This window comes from Pantherophis guttatus, chromosome 7, assembly GCF_059756535.1.
Source record: "Pantherophis guttatus breed Tessera chromosome 7, ASM5975653v1, whole genome shotgun sequence".
Taxonomy (NCBI): Eukaryota; Metazoa; Chordata; class Lepidosauria; order Squamata; family Colubridae; genus Pantherophis; species Pantherophis guttatus.
The window spans coordinates 47330060-47348537 of NC_142069.1; the positions used below are offsets into that span (position 1 = coordinate 47330060).

General features: G+C 34.0%; 1 protein-coding gene across 1 annotated transcript in view; it reads right to left on the minus strand.

Moving 5' to 3' along the window:
* Positions 1-3577: 3577 nt before the first annotated feature.
* The window catches only part of FRS2 (fibroblast growth factor receptor substrate 2), a 45661-nt gene continuing 30760 nt past the window's right edge, over positions 3578-18478 (minus strand). The window contains exons 2-7 of the mRNA XM_034403676.3: positions 14580-14676; positions 13252-13343; positions 12391-12577; positions 9500-9658; positions 7763-7926; positions 3578-7516 (exon numbers count right to left, since the gene is read on the minus strand). Of these exons, the coding sequence (XP_034259567.1) occupies positions 6527-7516; positions 7763-7926; positions 9500-9658; positions 12391-12577; positions 13252-13317 (1566 nt within the window). The 5' untranslated portion in view covers positions 13318-13343; positions 14580-14676 and the 3' untranslated portion in view covers positions 3578-6526. The remainder of the gene's footprint in view (positions 7517-7762; positions 7927-9499; positions 9659-12390; positions 12578-13251; positions 13344-14579; positions 14677-18478) is intronic.

The window sequence follows — 18478 nt, forward strand, 5'->3', positions numbered from 1 at the left end:
AGATCCAACAAACTAGATTAGTTTGTTTATACCACTATAGTAGTATAGTATCAGAATATCCAAGCATTTTTAATAATTCTAGGCTTCAAATCTAATTCAGGACTTCATAACTTCCTCTTAGTTTATTTTTTAATAAATGCACACATTTTAGAACATAATTTTGAAATTAAATGGGAAGGCATTTGCCATAAACTTTTTTATAAACTTAGAATGGATACAATTTCTCAAATAGAGGAAGGGGAAAGGGCTTTCATCAAGATTCCAAGAACAAGAATTCAAGATACTTTTAAAAAAAAAGTAATCATTATATAGTGGGATCATATGCAATATTGCTTTGATATATTCTATTACCAATTTTCTTTTACATAATAATACAGTAAGTACATTTCACTGTACTATTCCTGAGTACATTGAGATAAATTTTAATAGCCAGAAATTTCATTTCAGCCCAAATTATCTTTATCCTATCTACCAAATAACTTGTATAATTTCGATCTACTTAATACTATGTCTGCTGCCCTTTCAGTAAATGTTCTATTTTATCGTCTGCTGGCCAGAAATAAAACTTAACAAGCTTTCAGTGAATATACCCTTCCTATTAAAAAAATATGGCAATGCACCCATATATTTTCTACCTTCAGTAATGCAGTATAACAATACACTACATTTTAGTCAGTTAAAAAATTGACAGGAGGGGACAGGTGGGAGTATATGAAAAAACAAGATTAAAAAATAGTCTAGATCAGATTTAGACTAAATAGACAATCAGATTTAGCTGGTTTCTGATATCACTAGATAATAGTTTTTGTCAGGATAATTAAAATTTAAATCAGTTGCTATTGTTAGAAACCTTTTAATTTTGACTAATAAATGGACAGATGCAATAGTGCAAAACTCACTGAAAATCAGTAAATAATTAAAAACAGAACAGATAAGGGTAACTGAACCCAGCAGAGAAAACATCAGAGTGGTTGTTATTGTTTGGCACCTGTAGTGCAAACAAAAGCGTATACCTCAAGGTAGGAATTTGTGCAATGAAACTACAAAGGGAAGCCCTATGATGATGACTGGATCATTTTAGCATGCAACTGCACATTGCCATAGCAGAACCACTTTAGAATAAATCATAAAAAGACCATTTTTACTATCTTGAAACTGCTTTATCTCATCAGCTTCAACAGACACTGACAATTCAGAGAAGCCTCCTGCACGTATTTCTTCTATATAGAAATAATTCAATATGTAAATTATTAGAAGTTCAAAGAGACAATCTTATTTTCTATCATGCTTTAGTAAAGCACCTTTTAGTTGAATTTATCAAGCTGATCATCTCAACATGTAGTCATGGGCGTGTTATCTGTTCATGTGTATAAAAGTGCCACTGGCCTTCCAGACTGACTTTCCTATGAAAAAAAAGGTATCTGGTAGTTGAAGTAGCTGAAATGTGTTTTAAATGCCTACTACAATCTTCAAAGTTATGGTAGACTAAACAGACTCTCTGTAATGGAGGCACATTTTGTTTGTGTGTGCAAAGCAATTTCTTATCATCTCAGATCTGTTTCTAGCCTTCATGTACTTAGATAATATGGAAAAAGGACCTATGTGCAAATTTGTTTGATATAATTTGGCATGTTATGTTTATAGTCTTGATCTAGAAATATGGCACAGAAAAAATGGATAGAATTATGATTTTACTAAATATAATTTTCAGAATAGCAGCGTACATGCTGTTCTAACTCTGATGGCACCTTATTTTGGCAAACTATTACATCTTCCCTTAGGCTTTTCAGTACAAAACTATCACAGTAAAAGGCTTCAAGTGTAGCAATTTTATCTCATTTCTTGTATCTTTCAACCATATTGAAATTCAGGCTAAATTATCACAAGGTTACAAAAAAAAGGATTATCAGCGTTACTAAAAGCACTATATTTTTTAAAAAAATTCATTACTATGCCTGTTAATTCCCCTAAATGTTTATTTTCAGTGTTGTTCTGATAAGCACTTTGCAAGTCCAATGCAAATATTAGTACTGATGAAAAGAAAAGCAGTTGGAAATTTGCAATTATGAATTTACCATAATGGACTCTATCCATGAAAATGTCATCAGCTGACAGCAGCTAATGAATAACTATCATAATTACTTTCCAACATACTTAGAAGGTAAGGTTTAGGTACTGAATATATGAAGACTAGAGAAACAGAATTAAACACAGCTCATCATATGAAATTTTATGACAAATCTTACTTTTCTGGTTACATTAGCTTTCCTATTGTATTTTCAGAATTTTGGAACTTGAACTTTTTCTACAACCTGGTCTCTTCAAGTGTTTTGGAAATGCATTGCCTCTAATTTTCAGCCAATATGTTGGCTTAGAAATCAGACCATTGTCGCACAGCACATTTGGCACCAGTCTGGAGAAAAACTATTTAAGCCATGGGGTTCTACCAAACTGTTCCAGTTAACTGCAATACTGTAGATTAAACCGAGGGGAACTCCTATATTATTCTGACTTTTTTGGGTTAATGTTCCTTATAGAGAATATTCTTAAATTTATTGACAACAAAACCGAAATGTTTGCCAGATAGAACAATATTAAAATGTATCATAAAGGAAACACCGATCTTTCCATGACAAAGAGTTCTAGTTGAATATCTAATTATATTGTTACACACTACAACTGAAACACCTTTCAGGCCATTTATCTCCCTAAGCATTCTAGTGAAATAAAAATGAAATTACAACAGAATAGGAACTTTAGCAAAGAGAATCCCCCTTCTCTGTATATGTGCACTCTCTCTCTCTCTCTCTCTCTCTCTCTCTCTCACTCTCTCTCTCTCTCTCTTCTGGAATTGGAGCCAGTATGCTTCTGAATGGTAGCTGCTGTGTAACAGTGACAATGCCACTGCACTCTAATATTCTTGTGAACTCCCAGATAAACCTGATTGGCCACATAGAAATTGCCTTTTGGTCTGACTGAATACTGTTCTTACGTTTCCAAAGGTTTCATTGTTGTTATCTGAACTCACAGTGATGCATGCATTTTAAATGCAACATTCTAAATTACTAAGTGTTAGCAGTGTTGCTATTGCTCCAGATCTGGAACACTAAATACTTTCCAAAATGAATAATTATTGATTGAAGAATTTGGTGCTTCTTTGAAGGGTGGTGACACTACCTGAAAGTTCATAATCTGATAGAATTAGTACTTTCGTTTATAAATGTATTATTACCATTTGACATAAAATAAATGTAATTTGGGAATAACTGTTTTACTAAAAACCTAGGGGCTTTTAGTCCTCTTTAGTCAGAAACAGATTTCCTAGAATCAACAGGTATTAAATCCTAGTTAAGTGTCCATAGGACAGTATTTTGTGTAGAAAACAGTACATTGTTATGTTTAGCTATCCAAATCTACTTCCACTGCTACATAACATGAATATTTACTTTCAGAGCTTCGTTTTAAAATAAGAATTCCTTTAATTTCTGCATGATTATACTAAGGTCTACATATTGTTTTAAATTCAAATAATAAAATCTTACTTTATTACTATATTGATCGTTCCAATGTTTTCCCATTTTCTTTATTGTTGAAAAAATCAATACCTTATGGTACAAATATATGGATGTCTATTGAGAAGTAAGTGAAAACAGACTTCTAATAGGACTTAGCCCCAAGTAAGTAGATGAAGAATTGCAGCTTTAGACAAAATATATTATGCTATAACACTAGCCAGATTTGAATTACCATTTGAATAAAAATGCAATTTTGAAATTTTATAAATATGTGAAACAGTATCATTATGTGCTGATCTATATAATTCATGCTTTTCAAGTCCAGTGAGGAAATATACTTCCTCTAAATTTCAGTTTTTTCATAATGTCTGGCTTTGTTTTGTTTTTGTTTTTCCCCTAGGAAACCATACTAACTAAACCACTTTTTTTCTACATTCTCAAAATGGCAACATCTCTTCAGATAGTTCTCCACTTATAGCAACCATTCAGTGTTAGGATGGCCTCAGGGTGTTTTAATGGCCCATAAAGCACTTCTGGCCACCATCAAATGTGCTCCCCCCAGCTCACATTTAAAACTGGTTGCAGCATCCCATGAGCATGATCTGTGACATTTTTTGCTCATTTTCAGCAAAAAATGTCCATTTGGGAAAGTGGATTTGGACTTATGACCGTGAGATTTGCTTAACAATTGCAGGATTTGGACTTATGACCATGTGATTTGTTTAACAACCACTGTAAAAAAAATCAGGTCTGGTCACATAGTGCCTTGACTTACAACCAAAATTCCAGTCCCAATTGTTGTTGTAAATTGAGGACTACCTGTATAAACTTTATAGCTGCTTATAAAAGGTTTTACTTTTTTGAATTGTAGAAAGAAACGGCTTCATACTGTTATAAACTTTGCACAGCACTGAATACGTACAGACATCTAACTGGGAATTTGACAGAGTCAAAAATAGATTGAAAGGTAAAAAAAATCAGCAATGGCAAATGTATAGGAAGTATTTAGGAGTAATTAAGCTATCAAGTATCTATTAAAGAGTTATGAGTATTAATTTAAGAGACTACCTATACATTTAGTAGGCATTCCATTTTTACTTTTAGTAAAACTGACTTAAGAGGGTCATCTGATATCAATCACATTATAGAAAAGAATAGCTTATAACACAACTGAAAGGATTTTTGCTTGTAGATAACAGGGCTACAAACTATCATTATTCATAGAATTAAACCATGTTACTGGCTTTTATAAGTAAGTCATACAATGTATTAAATCCATCATTCTAACTGATACTTTGGTTTGCAATTCTTTTTTTCTGGGTTAAACTGAATATGAAAACATATTACATCATGCCTCTGTAAAAATAACAATGCTTTGGAATGAACATAATGCATCTTTAAATTTGTGAAAGTCGGCTCTCTTAATTGACAATATTACAAATGGGCCTTTCCAATACAAATGAAAAACACTGAAGAAAATGAAACACAGGAAATATGCTGAACACAAATTACATACAGAATTAAGCTACTGATACAACTGAAAAGAGGGAGGTAAAAGATTTTCAAAAATAAAAGGTAAAAAGAACCCACTGTAGATACATGATTGTGAATTATATTAAAAACATCTAGAGTGTGAGTATCTGTATAAAAGTATAAAAAGGAGCTATCTAAAGCAAGACAAATTTTAACTTCTTTGATGGAAGAAACCTGATGGAAAAAAAGTAATGCTGTATCTCATATAACAATAGTGGCAGGTGAAATCTAAATTCAAGTTGGTATATTTAAAAAAATAACTAACACAGAAGTTGAAAACTAAAGAGACCTGTGCATTAGTGGTACTTTTAAATACTTTAGGAGGAGACCTGATTTTTTACTTCTGTTTGCATCCTGTCAGAATGCATGGAATAGTTGTTCCAGGAGGCCTTCATAGGTCGTTGAAGGTCTCAAAAGCAATTTTAGATAAAGTAATAGAGCTACACATAGAAAAAAGAGCTAGAAAAGTTGTACTGTAGGTAAATGCAATATCATCCGTTATGTCCTAAATATACAATTTATAGCCCTTAGCCCATAAAGCATAATACTCCTTTAACAATATCCATCTTCACTTGGCAAAAGGTTTGAAATTATTGTCATTTTCCTGCTAAATGATGTACCTTCTTCATATTATTACCTGTTGTTATTAACTTGAGAAAGCAAAAAAAAAATTATAGAACTGCAACACAAACTTTTTAATAAAATTGTACCAGAGCATGTTTTAAATTACTAGTTGTTGGACTTATGGTTAGTGAATTTAAAGTGCATCTAAAGATCATGGGTAATTTTAAACCAATTCCATGAGCTATATGACATCTGAATGAAATCTTAATGAAGATGACAATTTCATCCATTTATCTCTCTCCCAAATCAGTTACTAAACAGCATTCTCCTCAGTACTAAAATTGGCTTTATTAGATTTACTAAAAGGATTTACTATAGAAAGCTGCTCCTATTAGGAGAAGTTTGGAGGGTAACAGCTGCCTGTCAGTCCTTTCTCATAAACTCAGCACTCTGAAAGAAAACTGTACCATGATTTGACAACTGAAGTTGACTAAAATCTTTCTCATTTATATCACACATAAATTCAACTGGAATCTGTGAGTCTGTTAATATACTATGAGAAATTCTACTGATTTGCAAATAATGCAAGTTTCAGGCAGCATAGGAGTGTCATAATGCCTTGAGTTATTTTAGGCACATGGCCAATTTGTTATAATTGGCTACTATAACTTTCAGACAATAAAATAGGCACTATAAAAATGGCAAAAATATTTAAAAGCTGTTTCTATAATTATAAAGTGATAATGTTATTTAATACTTTTTCTACCTTAAATTCCCTTTAAGCAAGCAAATGAAGTATTCAGAAAAATCTATTAACCTATAAAAGGTGATAGCATTCAAAAATAAAACAGCACTCATCCAATTAAAACAATTCTTCACAAAGGTGCAAATGATTTCACTACTGCTTTCCAGGCTCACATAGGCAGGTCAGTACTGTTATGTCTAGTTTTTCTAGAAGTACCGTCGTCTCGTGGCAGTGCTTTCTGCAAGTTTGACATAGCAGCAGTTCTTTCAATATCTATCACAGCATATAGCTCGGTGCGCCTGGTTGGTGTTGGGGGAAGTGGAGTAGTAGGAGTTTTGGGAGTCTGTGGGTTATCAGAGTCACTGCCACCTTCCAAATCAACTTGTATATAATTGAGTTGCCTGTGTTCTGAACTTGGTCGCCTAATATCAAAATTGAAGACCGTAGGGGTACAGTCCCGACGTCTTGCATATTCAACTTTGTGAGCACTTGATGGTACTGCTACATTCTCTGTATTGACATAATTATGCATGGGATCTAAGTTATTATGATAGCCGTTCAAAGAGGGAGTCTTTGGTCCTAAACTGTCATCCTCTTCTTTACTTAGTTTATGAGCTTCCCAAACTGGAGGCAAAGAAGGAAGATTTTCATAATTTAACAGTGCAGTTCTCCTTTGAGCTGAATTATTGATGTTTTGAGTATCAGAAGTATTGGATGACACTAGACGACCTCTCCTGTGCCCTGGAGCATTAGGGATAGACAATCTATTTACATTTTCATATGTTAGTTTATTACCAGAAGAAACTTCTTTGCGTTCATCACTGTCATATCCAGTATCCCATTCATTGTTACTATTTCCACTAGCTTGAGTACTGCTACCACTTGTTTCAGTATTGTTCCCACTAATTTGAGTACTGTTCCCACTTGATTCCAGTTTTTCCTTCTCCATTAACTGCCGCTGGACAGGAGTAGGACCCAAAACAAATTTGACTCCTTGAGGTTCCAGTACAACCTGGGCATCCCTGTCATCAGAGCAAGTTTCTTCTTCTCTTGCCTTGTTTGTTTCTGCATTGGGAACCTTTTGTTCCAGAGGTGTGCGTGCAGTTGGTTTGTTTTTTCTTTCTTCCTGTACGCCCGTTGTATTCACATATGTATGGACCTGCAAAAGATAGAGTCCAATGTCAGTCTTATACATTGCCATATTCTTTTTCGACTCTTGATCACATAGATTTATTATATCCAACAATGATGATATATAATAATGTAGACACCCACTAAACATGAAACTGGATTCAGTGTACTTCCATCGTATACAGGGCATATTTTAGCAGTATTAATATAAATATATAATAATGGCTAGTTACAATAAAATTAGAATATGGAAAAGAAAATTCAGAAAACTTACTTGTTCCTCTGCTACAAGTAAGGGGTGTGTGGACTCTTCACCTACTGAAGGAAGACGTGCACTTCCTACTGAAGGGTGTCTGCTGGAAGGATGTGATGAAGCATCTCCATAGGAGGGATACCTTGGGTACCCATTAGGTAAATTCTGCCCACTCAATCCAGGTGCTGGTTAAAAATAAAATCCAATTATTACATTGATACTATTAATATTATTCCTTCAGAACATATATATTAATAAATACTAATTCACTACAAGTTAGATTGTAACAACTGCAAGGGCTTGTCCAGAGAGTCGCCAGGAGTGAAAAACTCAAAAAGCCCAGATTCAAACATTGCAACAAAGAGGTCAACAGAATTTCAATTTCAGCATTTTATCTTAAGGAAAGCAAAATTCATACTTTCTGTTCAGGACCAGGGGCCATATACAGTATATTAAAAAGGCCCCTAGCCTTGAGCAAGAGGCCACTTATATTAAAAACCAGATACATGTCTAGAAGCATGGACTAAGTAAAGGATAGTAAATAAAAATAAAAATAAATGCAATTCTTGAGTTGGCCTAATCTGCATCAGATTTCAGTCATTAAAATTTATAACCCACACCATTCTGAAGACTTGGAGCAATTATTTATTGTTTTTTAATCAGTAACAAAATTGAGAAAAAAGAGCAAAAAACCAAAGACAATAATGGGGGATATATACATTGTCAAAGAGAAGAAGAAAAAATATATCAAACATGCTTTAGCAAAAAAGTGAAAAAATAATAAATAAAAAAAAACAGTACGGTGGGTCATTAGAACAATATATATACATACGGTACATACATACATACATATATGTGTGTTTGTGTATTTATTTAATGTAAACATTATTCAAGTACATATATAGTTCTAATACATTTATATGACAATAATTTTTAACCTACTATATTCTCCATAAATGAGTCCTATATGGCCGTACAAAGTCTACATGTATAGGCAATTGGCCTATAAGTAGTAAGTGAATTGGGTCTTCAATCCTAATAGAGTTATATATACATTTATCTTTCTAATGCTGCAATATCAGTTTTGTAGCATAGTAAGGGTACAGAGAATCCATTTATGTTATCTGATTGTCTCCTAGGTCTGTAGTTCAAAATAACATTAAGCTCTGAAAAAATTAGCTCTTCTTGTGCAATCATATTTATATAATCCAGTACTTTCTCCCCAAATGTGGTAAGTATATGGCACTGTAGAAACATATTCTCTCCTCCAATACATTTACATATGTAAATCCCAGGCCATTCTGAAGTCTTTCCAAGAGATCACCTCAGTAGGTGGTCTCTTGGAAAGAGAGAAGTCTTTCCAAGAGATCAGTACAGCCAGAGGGCCAATATCTGTCAGTGCTTTTGTACAGTAGGCCTCTACAATCCAAACTCTGTCCTGACTCTATAGTAAATTGTCATAGGTCATTCCCAAGACAATCTATCTCTGCCGACAACCTCCCTCCCTCAGAAACTTTCAATAACAGTGGCTAACATCAATTCTTATTAGATGTCAACTTGAAAAAAAATACAGGAATGAATTCCTTATGACAAATTATTTTAGTCCACTAATTTACTATTTCCTTTAAAATATTAACTGTCACATGGTGTGAAAATTATGTGTAATAATTATCACTTGAAACAGTCAAAGTAAAAAAAATTGGGAACCTTAACAAATCATGTCAGCCTAGTCAATGAATTACTCATACATCAACTTACTGGTAGGTGTGAGAGGTGTTCTTGGAACCTCAATCTCTGTTTGATGTAGACTCCTTTCTACAACTGGTTCTTCTACTACATTTATGCTATTGTTCTGCATGATTTCCTGCAGCATATTAAACAGTTCCTCTGCACGAGCACACTTGAAGGCAAATATCCCTGCAAAAACATATATTAGACATCATAATAATGTATATATGCATAATCATTTACTCATATACCTGCTAATGAAAGATATTTAGTTTTAAAATTTTTAACAATTATAAGTTCCTGCAATTCCAAAGGAGAATTTTTGGTATCTATATCAGAAAACTAGTTGCAAGACCATAGCTACAGACCAAGAACTTTGGAGTACACTTGTAGCCTAATGTGTCTAGCACAGGACATGAATAATATCAGAAAACATCTCAAGAACAATTGCCTCTTAGAAGAATATAGTTTCAGAATTAATATATTTCAAGTTTTCTGGTCAGTTATAGTATCAAAATTAATGTAAACATCCTACATAAAGAAGTAAGAAGGATCTAACACAAGGTACACAGTCCAGATTCATGTCAACGTTAAAACTTGAACGAACGGAAGACAGATATGAATAGAACAAATAAAATAAATTTGATTTGGTCTCAAGGAGTAAAATCAGAAACAAAGTAAGCAGCATCGAAGATTTTCCTTTAGAGTTCTTCCACTTTTTCTTTCAGCAGCAATGAAACCCCCACCTTATTCTCATCAGCAAAGGGAAATAGTATAGTTGCAGTGTTGTATTATTTTTCCATTGAAAGCATTACGTTGATATTCTTATTAGCAATTGTATCTTTGCTATTGCTAGCTTATCTAACATCAAATATTTAATTAAATATTAAAAATTATGTACTATTCTATTCAAGCCAATAATAAATTTCAACCCCCCTTTAAATGGTAATCTATTGATTTAGTGTCATGCAAACTTCCAACAGTAGGTGGGCCATGTACTATACTGTCTGGGATGATTCTATCTTTGAAGAAAATTGTCTAGTCTGCCTCCAGGAAGGTAGGTTTATAAATTTGAAATGTATGAAGGATTTTTCCTTATAGAGCAATTTTAACAAATGTGATTCAAAATAATAAGACTTTTGAAATGCTCCATGCATACCAACTGGAGTTGGCATTATGAAAGCTGTAGTGTATAACCGATAATTTCAATACACAGTGAAGGCTAGTATTTTAAGATAAAACTAGTTTTACAGAGTTACTTGATACTTAAAACATACAACTCATACAAACAGGAAAATAATATTATACAACACATTGGAGATAAATTAATAATTTGGATAATTAGATAATAAATCATAAAAACATTTTTATACTGCATTTAACCATACTTCCTGAACAAAAAACTGAAATGTTGATAAATAAATGGGACCATGTTTGTATATTCTCAAATATAAGGCAATGATTGGATCCTAAAAATATGGTTACATATTTGCATTTATATGAGCTTAGTTTTTAAAATCCAATAAAAATATTTAACTTTTGAGAATATAAACATGTTTACAATTTATGCCACTTATCTACACATGAATAATGTGGGAGAGACTGAACTGAGATGTGATTTATACAAGGCCATTATGTGAGTTCAATGACTCACAAACTGCACTTCTCTGATATTGACCTTCAGTAGTTGGTATTCAGAAGCACATTGTATATCAACATGAAATTTCAAACAGCCACTGATAAAACTATTCTCTATGAAATTGTTTAATTTTCTCTTAAAACTCTCTAAATTAGGGGCCATCACACTCCTTGAAGCAATCAATTTCTCATTTTGTGACAATTTTTTTTTAACTCATACTAAAGCCACTACCTGGATTCAGTTGTAAAAGAGAGAGGAAAAAACATCAATTTACTTCTTTTCCAATATTTTATCTCTCTGTGGTCCATCTCTAAATTAAAAATATTTCTTCATAGGAAGAGTTCTATTGTATTACTCTGTCTTTTTCCTAATTTCCTTATGTGACTACAGATTTTGGCTCTTGTATTTTTTTAAAAAAAGAAAATCCAATAAACTCTATGTCAAGGTCAAGATTCCGACTAATGAACCCAAGCAAATCGAACCTCGCAGCAGTCATTTTTCTGTTCCTCAGTTGCCACTCTAGTTGAAACATATCTTTTTTTCTGCTGTCACTGAACACTCAATTGATGGTGTACAGGTCAATGGAAGCATGACTCTAAAATTGCTTTCTTGATCAGCAAATGCCAATTAGATTAATACTGTCTAATGTCAATAACAATCTTCCTTAACAACATAATCCTGTGTTGCAGGACAGTATTTCAGGATGAGAAGTTGGGTTTCCTTCTCCAAATACTATAATTAGTTTCAACCTTATGGTGAAGAGGGGGAATCTGAAAGATACCACTCTTCCTAAGTTCCCTTCATGTCAGGTTTTTTCTGTTACTGGTTACCTCTTGTTTTGGAAAGGCCTAAAAAAGGGAGGGAGGGCCCTCAGAAAGCAGATGGGCAGGGCTAAACTTCCAGACTACCCTTGATATCCATTCCTTTGTCAGACACAACATTCAGCCAGCTCTCATATTGATCTAAATATAATCTTTCCATTTGCCTGCAATGGAAGTTTGAAAAACTATGAGATAGCAAACATGGCCTTCTGCCTTGCCAATTGGTTATCAATAGGGCTTTGAACTTTTCAAAGCACTCAGAAGATGGAGAGAATAATTGTATCCATAACAGGGAATTCATTTAGATCAACTAATTCATTTAGATCAACTAAGTACAGTTGATCCTGGTTGGTTAATACTATGTATTTTTAAGTCGTCATATTTCACCAATACTATTAGCTTTACATTATATATTAATTCCATTTAACAGACTTATGAAATAGGGAACTATTTATACATACCTGGTCCAGTTTGACATCTACGACCACTTTCAAATGAGAAAAGATTGGAATCATAGCCATAACGGCGCAGACAGAGATAATGCCACTTGACAGAATCCCGTTTACGGGTATACAAGATTAATTCTGTATCTGTAAGTTCCATTATACCAGAACCCAATTCATTACCATCATCATCCACATTAATAACCTAGAAAATATATTTTTCAGAAAATAAACTTATGATTCACACAAACAAACTCAAATATTTATTTATACACAACCATATACTTTACTAAATATAATTGAGCAAATATTTATTAAAATATTTAGGTAACAGAAAATAAACCTAGCATAATTATAAGAATAATACATAGCTAATTGATATTTTATTTATTCCCAGAATATGAAAATGTTTCTGTATGCCACAAAATATATTTCACATCTTTCCATCATCCATTTCAGCAGGTTTAAGTAGATATAATTTATCCCAAAGATTTGGTGATATGAATTATTATATCAAGTGTTTCTAATCTGAAAATGTTACAAAAGAAAATATCCAAAGAATCTCTATGGTAAATAATAGAGACAAACACTAAGTAGCACAGATAATGGAGTATGATTTTTTGCAATTATTTGATTTACAGTGTTCAAAATTTATGAGCTTTTGTTCTGCATTGATGGGAGTTATAGTCCAAAATACAGCAGATTGCCTAGCACTGTATCCCAACCTTACTTAGCTCTCAATTTAACAATCAACTTGAAAATTGAGCTGATTTTTAAAAATTATCACAAAAATCTCCATCATTCCTTACAATTAATTTTTTCCCCTTGTCAATCACAAATCAGAATTTTGCACTCAAAAGTTTCCATGTAGAATTGTACCTTAAATTTGTTTCGATGGTTATCAGGAACTGCTTCTTTATCAGGACAGCTACAACAGCTACCCATGACTTCTTTAGAAGACCGTGTGATTACTATAGCAAAGAGAATTGTTTTAAAGACAAATGCAATAGAGAATGGAAGATGAAGTTTAAATAATTGCAAAGTATTCAAAAAACATGTTACATATTATAAAAGCAATATGAAGAGATCAAATGTATACTGTCTTAAATATATTATATTTAAATGGTTGAATAATGAACAAGGAATTCCATATTTCTAAAATATAGTATTTTTAATAATAATTCATTTGATAATGCTGTTGATGTTTCCATATACAAAAGGAAAGGTACAAGGGTGAATGCAAAAATTATATGAAACTTAGTTGATTAAGTATGCCTGGAAAAGTGCTGAGCAGAATTTAATGAAGCTGAATGGTTTGCAACAAATGTTAGACTACTTGATGCAGCAAGGAGTACAGATCTTAAAATGGAAAAGTAAGCAAATGCTGCAGGTGTCAGGCCTAGAAGCCATCTTTTGCATTAGGCCTTCAGGCCTGCCACATTTACTGCTATGGGAAACTGGGAGGGGGGATATGGAACAGGGGTGATATATAGTCATAATAACATTCCTTTCTCAGAGAGTCAGGGACATCTTGCCCTGCACCTGGAGGGGTGTGACTGGGAGTCATCTCCAGTAGGGATGGTGCATTGATTGGACCATATGATGGACATGTGGGTGCTGGGCAGGGACTTGGACTTTCCTTTGGGTGGGGAAACCCTGGAAACTTTCAGATTCGGGTTTCCCCATATGTGCCAATATGACATCTCTAATAAAATGGAATTTTGAGGAACTTCAAGCCTCTGAGTCTTCTTTCGTTGGAGGGTGTTACTTGGAACCCTGACAGCAGGTTTTACACAAATAATGAAAAATTAGAACAAATAGATCAATGTGTATACCTTGACAGAATGTTTTCTAAAGTTGGGGAAAGGGATGGAGAAATGTTAAGATATATATGTTCTGCCAGAAAGGTAATGGGAGTATCGCTTTCTAAAAAAAGGTTATAGCTAGAATACATTAGTAAACTGGCAAAGGTACTTACTTGCCACAAAAGTTACTTGAGCAGGAAAATAAAAGCTGGAAAACCACAATTTGTATTTTCAGCTAATTAAAAATCACAATAAAAACTCTGTTATTTTGGGGTAAGTTACTTTCATTTCATCTACTTACAGAACAGGAAATATAGTAACAACTATATACCTTATAATCCATATACAAGATGATTTCAGATTCTGGTACAGAAATATCTGACTGAAAGTAGATATACTCACCTAGATTTGGCCATTAATATTCGTAGCCTCTGGTATAGCAGCAGTAATCCTTTCATACTTCAAAACATCGTGTTTTCTTTCCAGATAGTTGCTGAACCTATAAATGAAAGTTTGAACAAACTGTAAAATGAATTAAGACAACAGCTTTAAATAAAAAACTGCCTCTAAAGCAAAACAGTGGTTACTATTTTGTTCTGAACCATTACTAATTATTCCCAATAAACAGCTACTATACCGTATGTGTTTCTTTTTTATATATAACAAAAATATTACTTTTAAAATTCAGTGTACAACAGAAGACACTCCACTAGGAGCGTCTTATGTTGAAATATGTTAGATGATAAGTTTTGCACATCTATTTTAATAGCAATAGCACTTAGACTTGTATACTGCTTCACCATGCTTTTACAGCCCTCTCCAAGAGGTTTACAGCATCTTGCCCCCAACAATCTGGGTCCTCATTCTACCGACCTCGGAAGGATGGAAGGCTGAGTCAACCTTGAGCCGGTAATGATAGAACTGCTGGCAGTTGGCAGGATTAGCCTGCAATACTGTATTCTAACCACTGTACCACCACGGCTCTTGTCTGATAATAGAGCATATATAAGAAAAGTTATAGATATTTTGCATCCAGCAATATTGACTTCTGTATAGTAAATAGCACTGAACAATCAACATGCCATGCTATTAAAAGCTAGGTATGTAGTGTTGATTCCTGTACATTCTGCTACACTCATTCCTCAAGATGTTGAACTGCAATTTCTGTCATCCTGTACCTTCTACTATATTGGCTAAAGAGTTGTAGTTCAACATTAGAGAGCTCCATGTTGCTTTTCTCAGCCTAGTTTAGTAAATCATGTGTAGTAGCTTATATTGTACTTAAATTACATTAAAAATAGACATTAATACTTTTGAATCCATAACATCTAACACACTTTGGGTAGTGAAATATATGAAAATATCATTTGCAGTAAAACAGGTCTAAAAAGCTGGAACATAGTCAAGTTTATGGGTGAGAAATGTAAGAATGGAAAAACTGGTCAACTACCTTATGATAGTTTCTCTTATGCGGGCAGTAAAGATTTTGTTCCATAATTTAATGAAGAAAATAACTCAAAATCCTCAAATATTCAATGTACAGACAATCCTTGCTTACCAACTGCTCATTCAGCAACCATTCCAAGTTATAATGGCGCTAAAAAAGGAGATTTATGATAAGCCCTTGCGTCTGTGGCTATCACAGCATCCTAGTGGCCTTGTGGTCAAAATTTGGGTACTTAGTAACCAGTGCACATTTACAATGATCAAAGAGTCTCGCAGTCATGTGATCATGATTTGTGAGCTTCACAGTCAGCTTCCAACAAGCACAAAAATCAAAGGGGAAGCCAGCAAGAAGTCACAAGTCATGGTCATGTGACATTACACTAAATGACTATGATGATTCACTTAATGCCTGCATTCAGAACTGATGCTGTAAGTTGGGTGTGGTCATGTGAAGTTTCACTTTACAACCATGTTGCTTAGCAACAGATTTGCCTGTTGGTAAGTTACGACAACTATAAAAGGAATGGAAAAACAATTCAGTAGTAATAGTTTAGACCAGGGATATCAAACTCAAGGTCCGCGGGCTGGATACAGTCCATGAGGTGTTTAGATCTAGCCTGTGGGGCCACCCTGGAAACAGCAAAGGACCGGCCCACGGGGCCTCTGCCAGTGAAAACGGAGGTCAGGAGGGCAGCCCTCCCAAGCTCTGTTTTCACTGGCAGAGCACTTGTGCCACCACAGGTGCCCTTGACATGAGTGACATCAAGCTGGCCATGCCCACCCTAGCCACGCCCATCCGGCCACCCTACGTCAAACACAACCCTGATGCAGCCCTCAATGAAATCATGTTTGACACTCCTGGTTTAGACAATGAACAGCAAACCACCATATAGGTTGGACTTACATCTAGCCATCTCTCACTAAACCACATTTTAGCTTTTGACCATGATGTATAAAATCTGATTGGGTTCTAATACTTGTGTGGATCAATACCTAGATTCTAGTATTTAAGTAGCAAATTTAAATTCTATTTATTTAATCAGTTTGAAAAGCTGCGTATCTCAGCAGCAAACAATAACAAATAGTATAAAAACAATTATATTTTGAATTAAAAAATTATAAGTTATAGCAGCTGAGAAAAACAACAGTCAGCAGTGCTAATACAGCCAGGAGACAGGCTCTTTCACACACTCAGGGTCCCAGGCCTGGGCACAGTACCTGGTCTTTACTGGTCTACAAAAAGATTGCAGGGTCAAGGTCTAATTTCCATAAGGTGGCTGTTACAGTGGACTCTTGGCCCTTGTCAACCAGTACTCCTTAGCCAATGCATGCCCATCCTGCTGAACCAGATTGGAGAAGTAGAAATGAAATTATATGTTTTTAAACATCAAACTTCTTGCATTAGAAAAATCTGTCGATATCAGTATCAAGGGGGCAGGAGAGAAATATATTAAATTCAAGTATTATATTTTTAATATCTAATGCTATAAAGACGGGCTTAAAAGTAGCATGAAGTATTTTTTATTTTTATACAGATTTTTTTTGGTTAAGTTTTATAACAGAATGCTCCAGCTGCTTGTTTTCAGAACATGAAAGAGACTACATTTAGTTTGGAACCTTATGAAAACATTCTTTAAATACCACAACAATAAAAGGCTCAGGAAAGTGAAGACTACTTCCCCCAACACCTTAGTATAATCCTGAAAGAGTTGTCAAAAAGGAGGTTTAAATGAATTTGCCCATTTGTACAAAAAGCAGTTCAACATTTTGAAGGAAGAAAGGTGAAATCATGAAACAACAGCGTATCACACATGATAAAGTCAAAATCTTTCTGAGATCTTTTTCATAATTCATAACTTCATCAAACATTAGAAGCTCTGTGTCAATCGTCCCAACATGGTCAATTAGAAAAGAAAGACTCTCAAATCCATTCTAAGTGAAAGTACACTTCACTAAAGCCAAGTGATTACAAAGATTCAAAGTCGGATCTGAGATTTTCGCATCCAAAACATAACCTTCCCCCATGGTTATCTCTAGGTCTCCAACTGGATTCAATTTGTTTGGATAACAGTCCGTCTTTGCAGACTGGATGGTGCTGCATTCCACAGTGTGACCTTGGAACTGCCAGCAGTTCTCATGGGACAGCAAGATGCTTAATTCTGATTCCTCTCTCCCCTTCCCACCCTGCAGTTCCTTCCCCCCACTGTATGTAGCAGAATGACAGCAAGCAAAGCATGGCGTAGCAAGATGGCAGTCCTGTTGCAGATACAACAAAATACAGAAATTATTCAAATAATTATTCAACTATTTTTCACACTTCCTGCATCATTCCAGCATAGTTAAACTTGTAAAAACAGGTTGGTACCTATTAGCATTTATTTTTTAAAAAACTACATATAGCTCTTAAGAGCATTACTCCATTAACATTAGTCCATTAAATTTGAAAAAAAAAGTATTTAAATGGCAGTTCACATAATATCCACTTTGGTAGTGAATGCTATGAAAGCATGATTCAGAAAAATCATAGATTCATAAATATGTGTATAATACTTTTTTTTTCTTCAGTCCAGTATTTGTTTCAGCAAAAACAAATTTCAGAAACAAGGAAAAATATCCTCAACTTACACATCTGATAAAAAATAACCTGCTTAGATATCTTCCAACTTACGATACCTATCACCTTTTATTCCCAAGTATCTTTTTATTCAGCATATTTAAAGAACCATTTTTTTCTTACCAGTTTATTATGTTTGAAGGTATTAATTACCAACTGCCTTCCTGTCCAGAACCTTCAAATTGCTGTTAATTTAGTCTTCCTCACATGAACTAGTTGCAATCTAATCTTTGGTAAGATT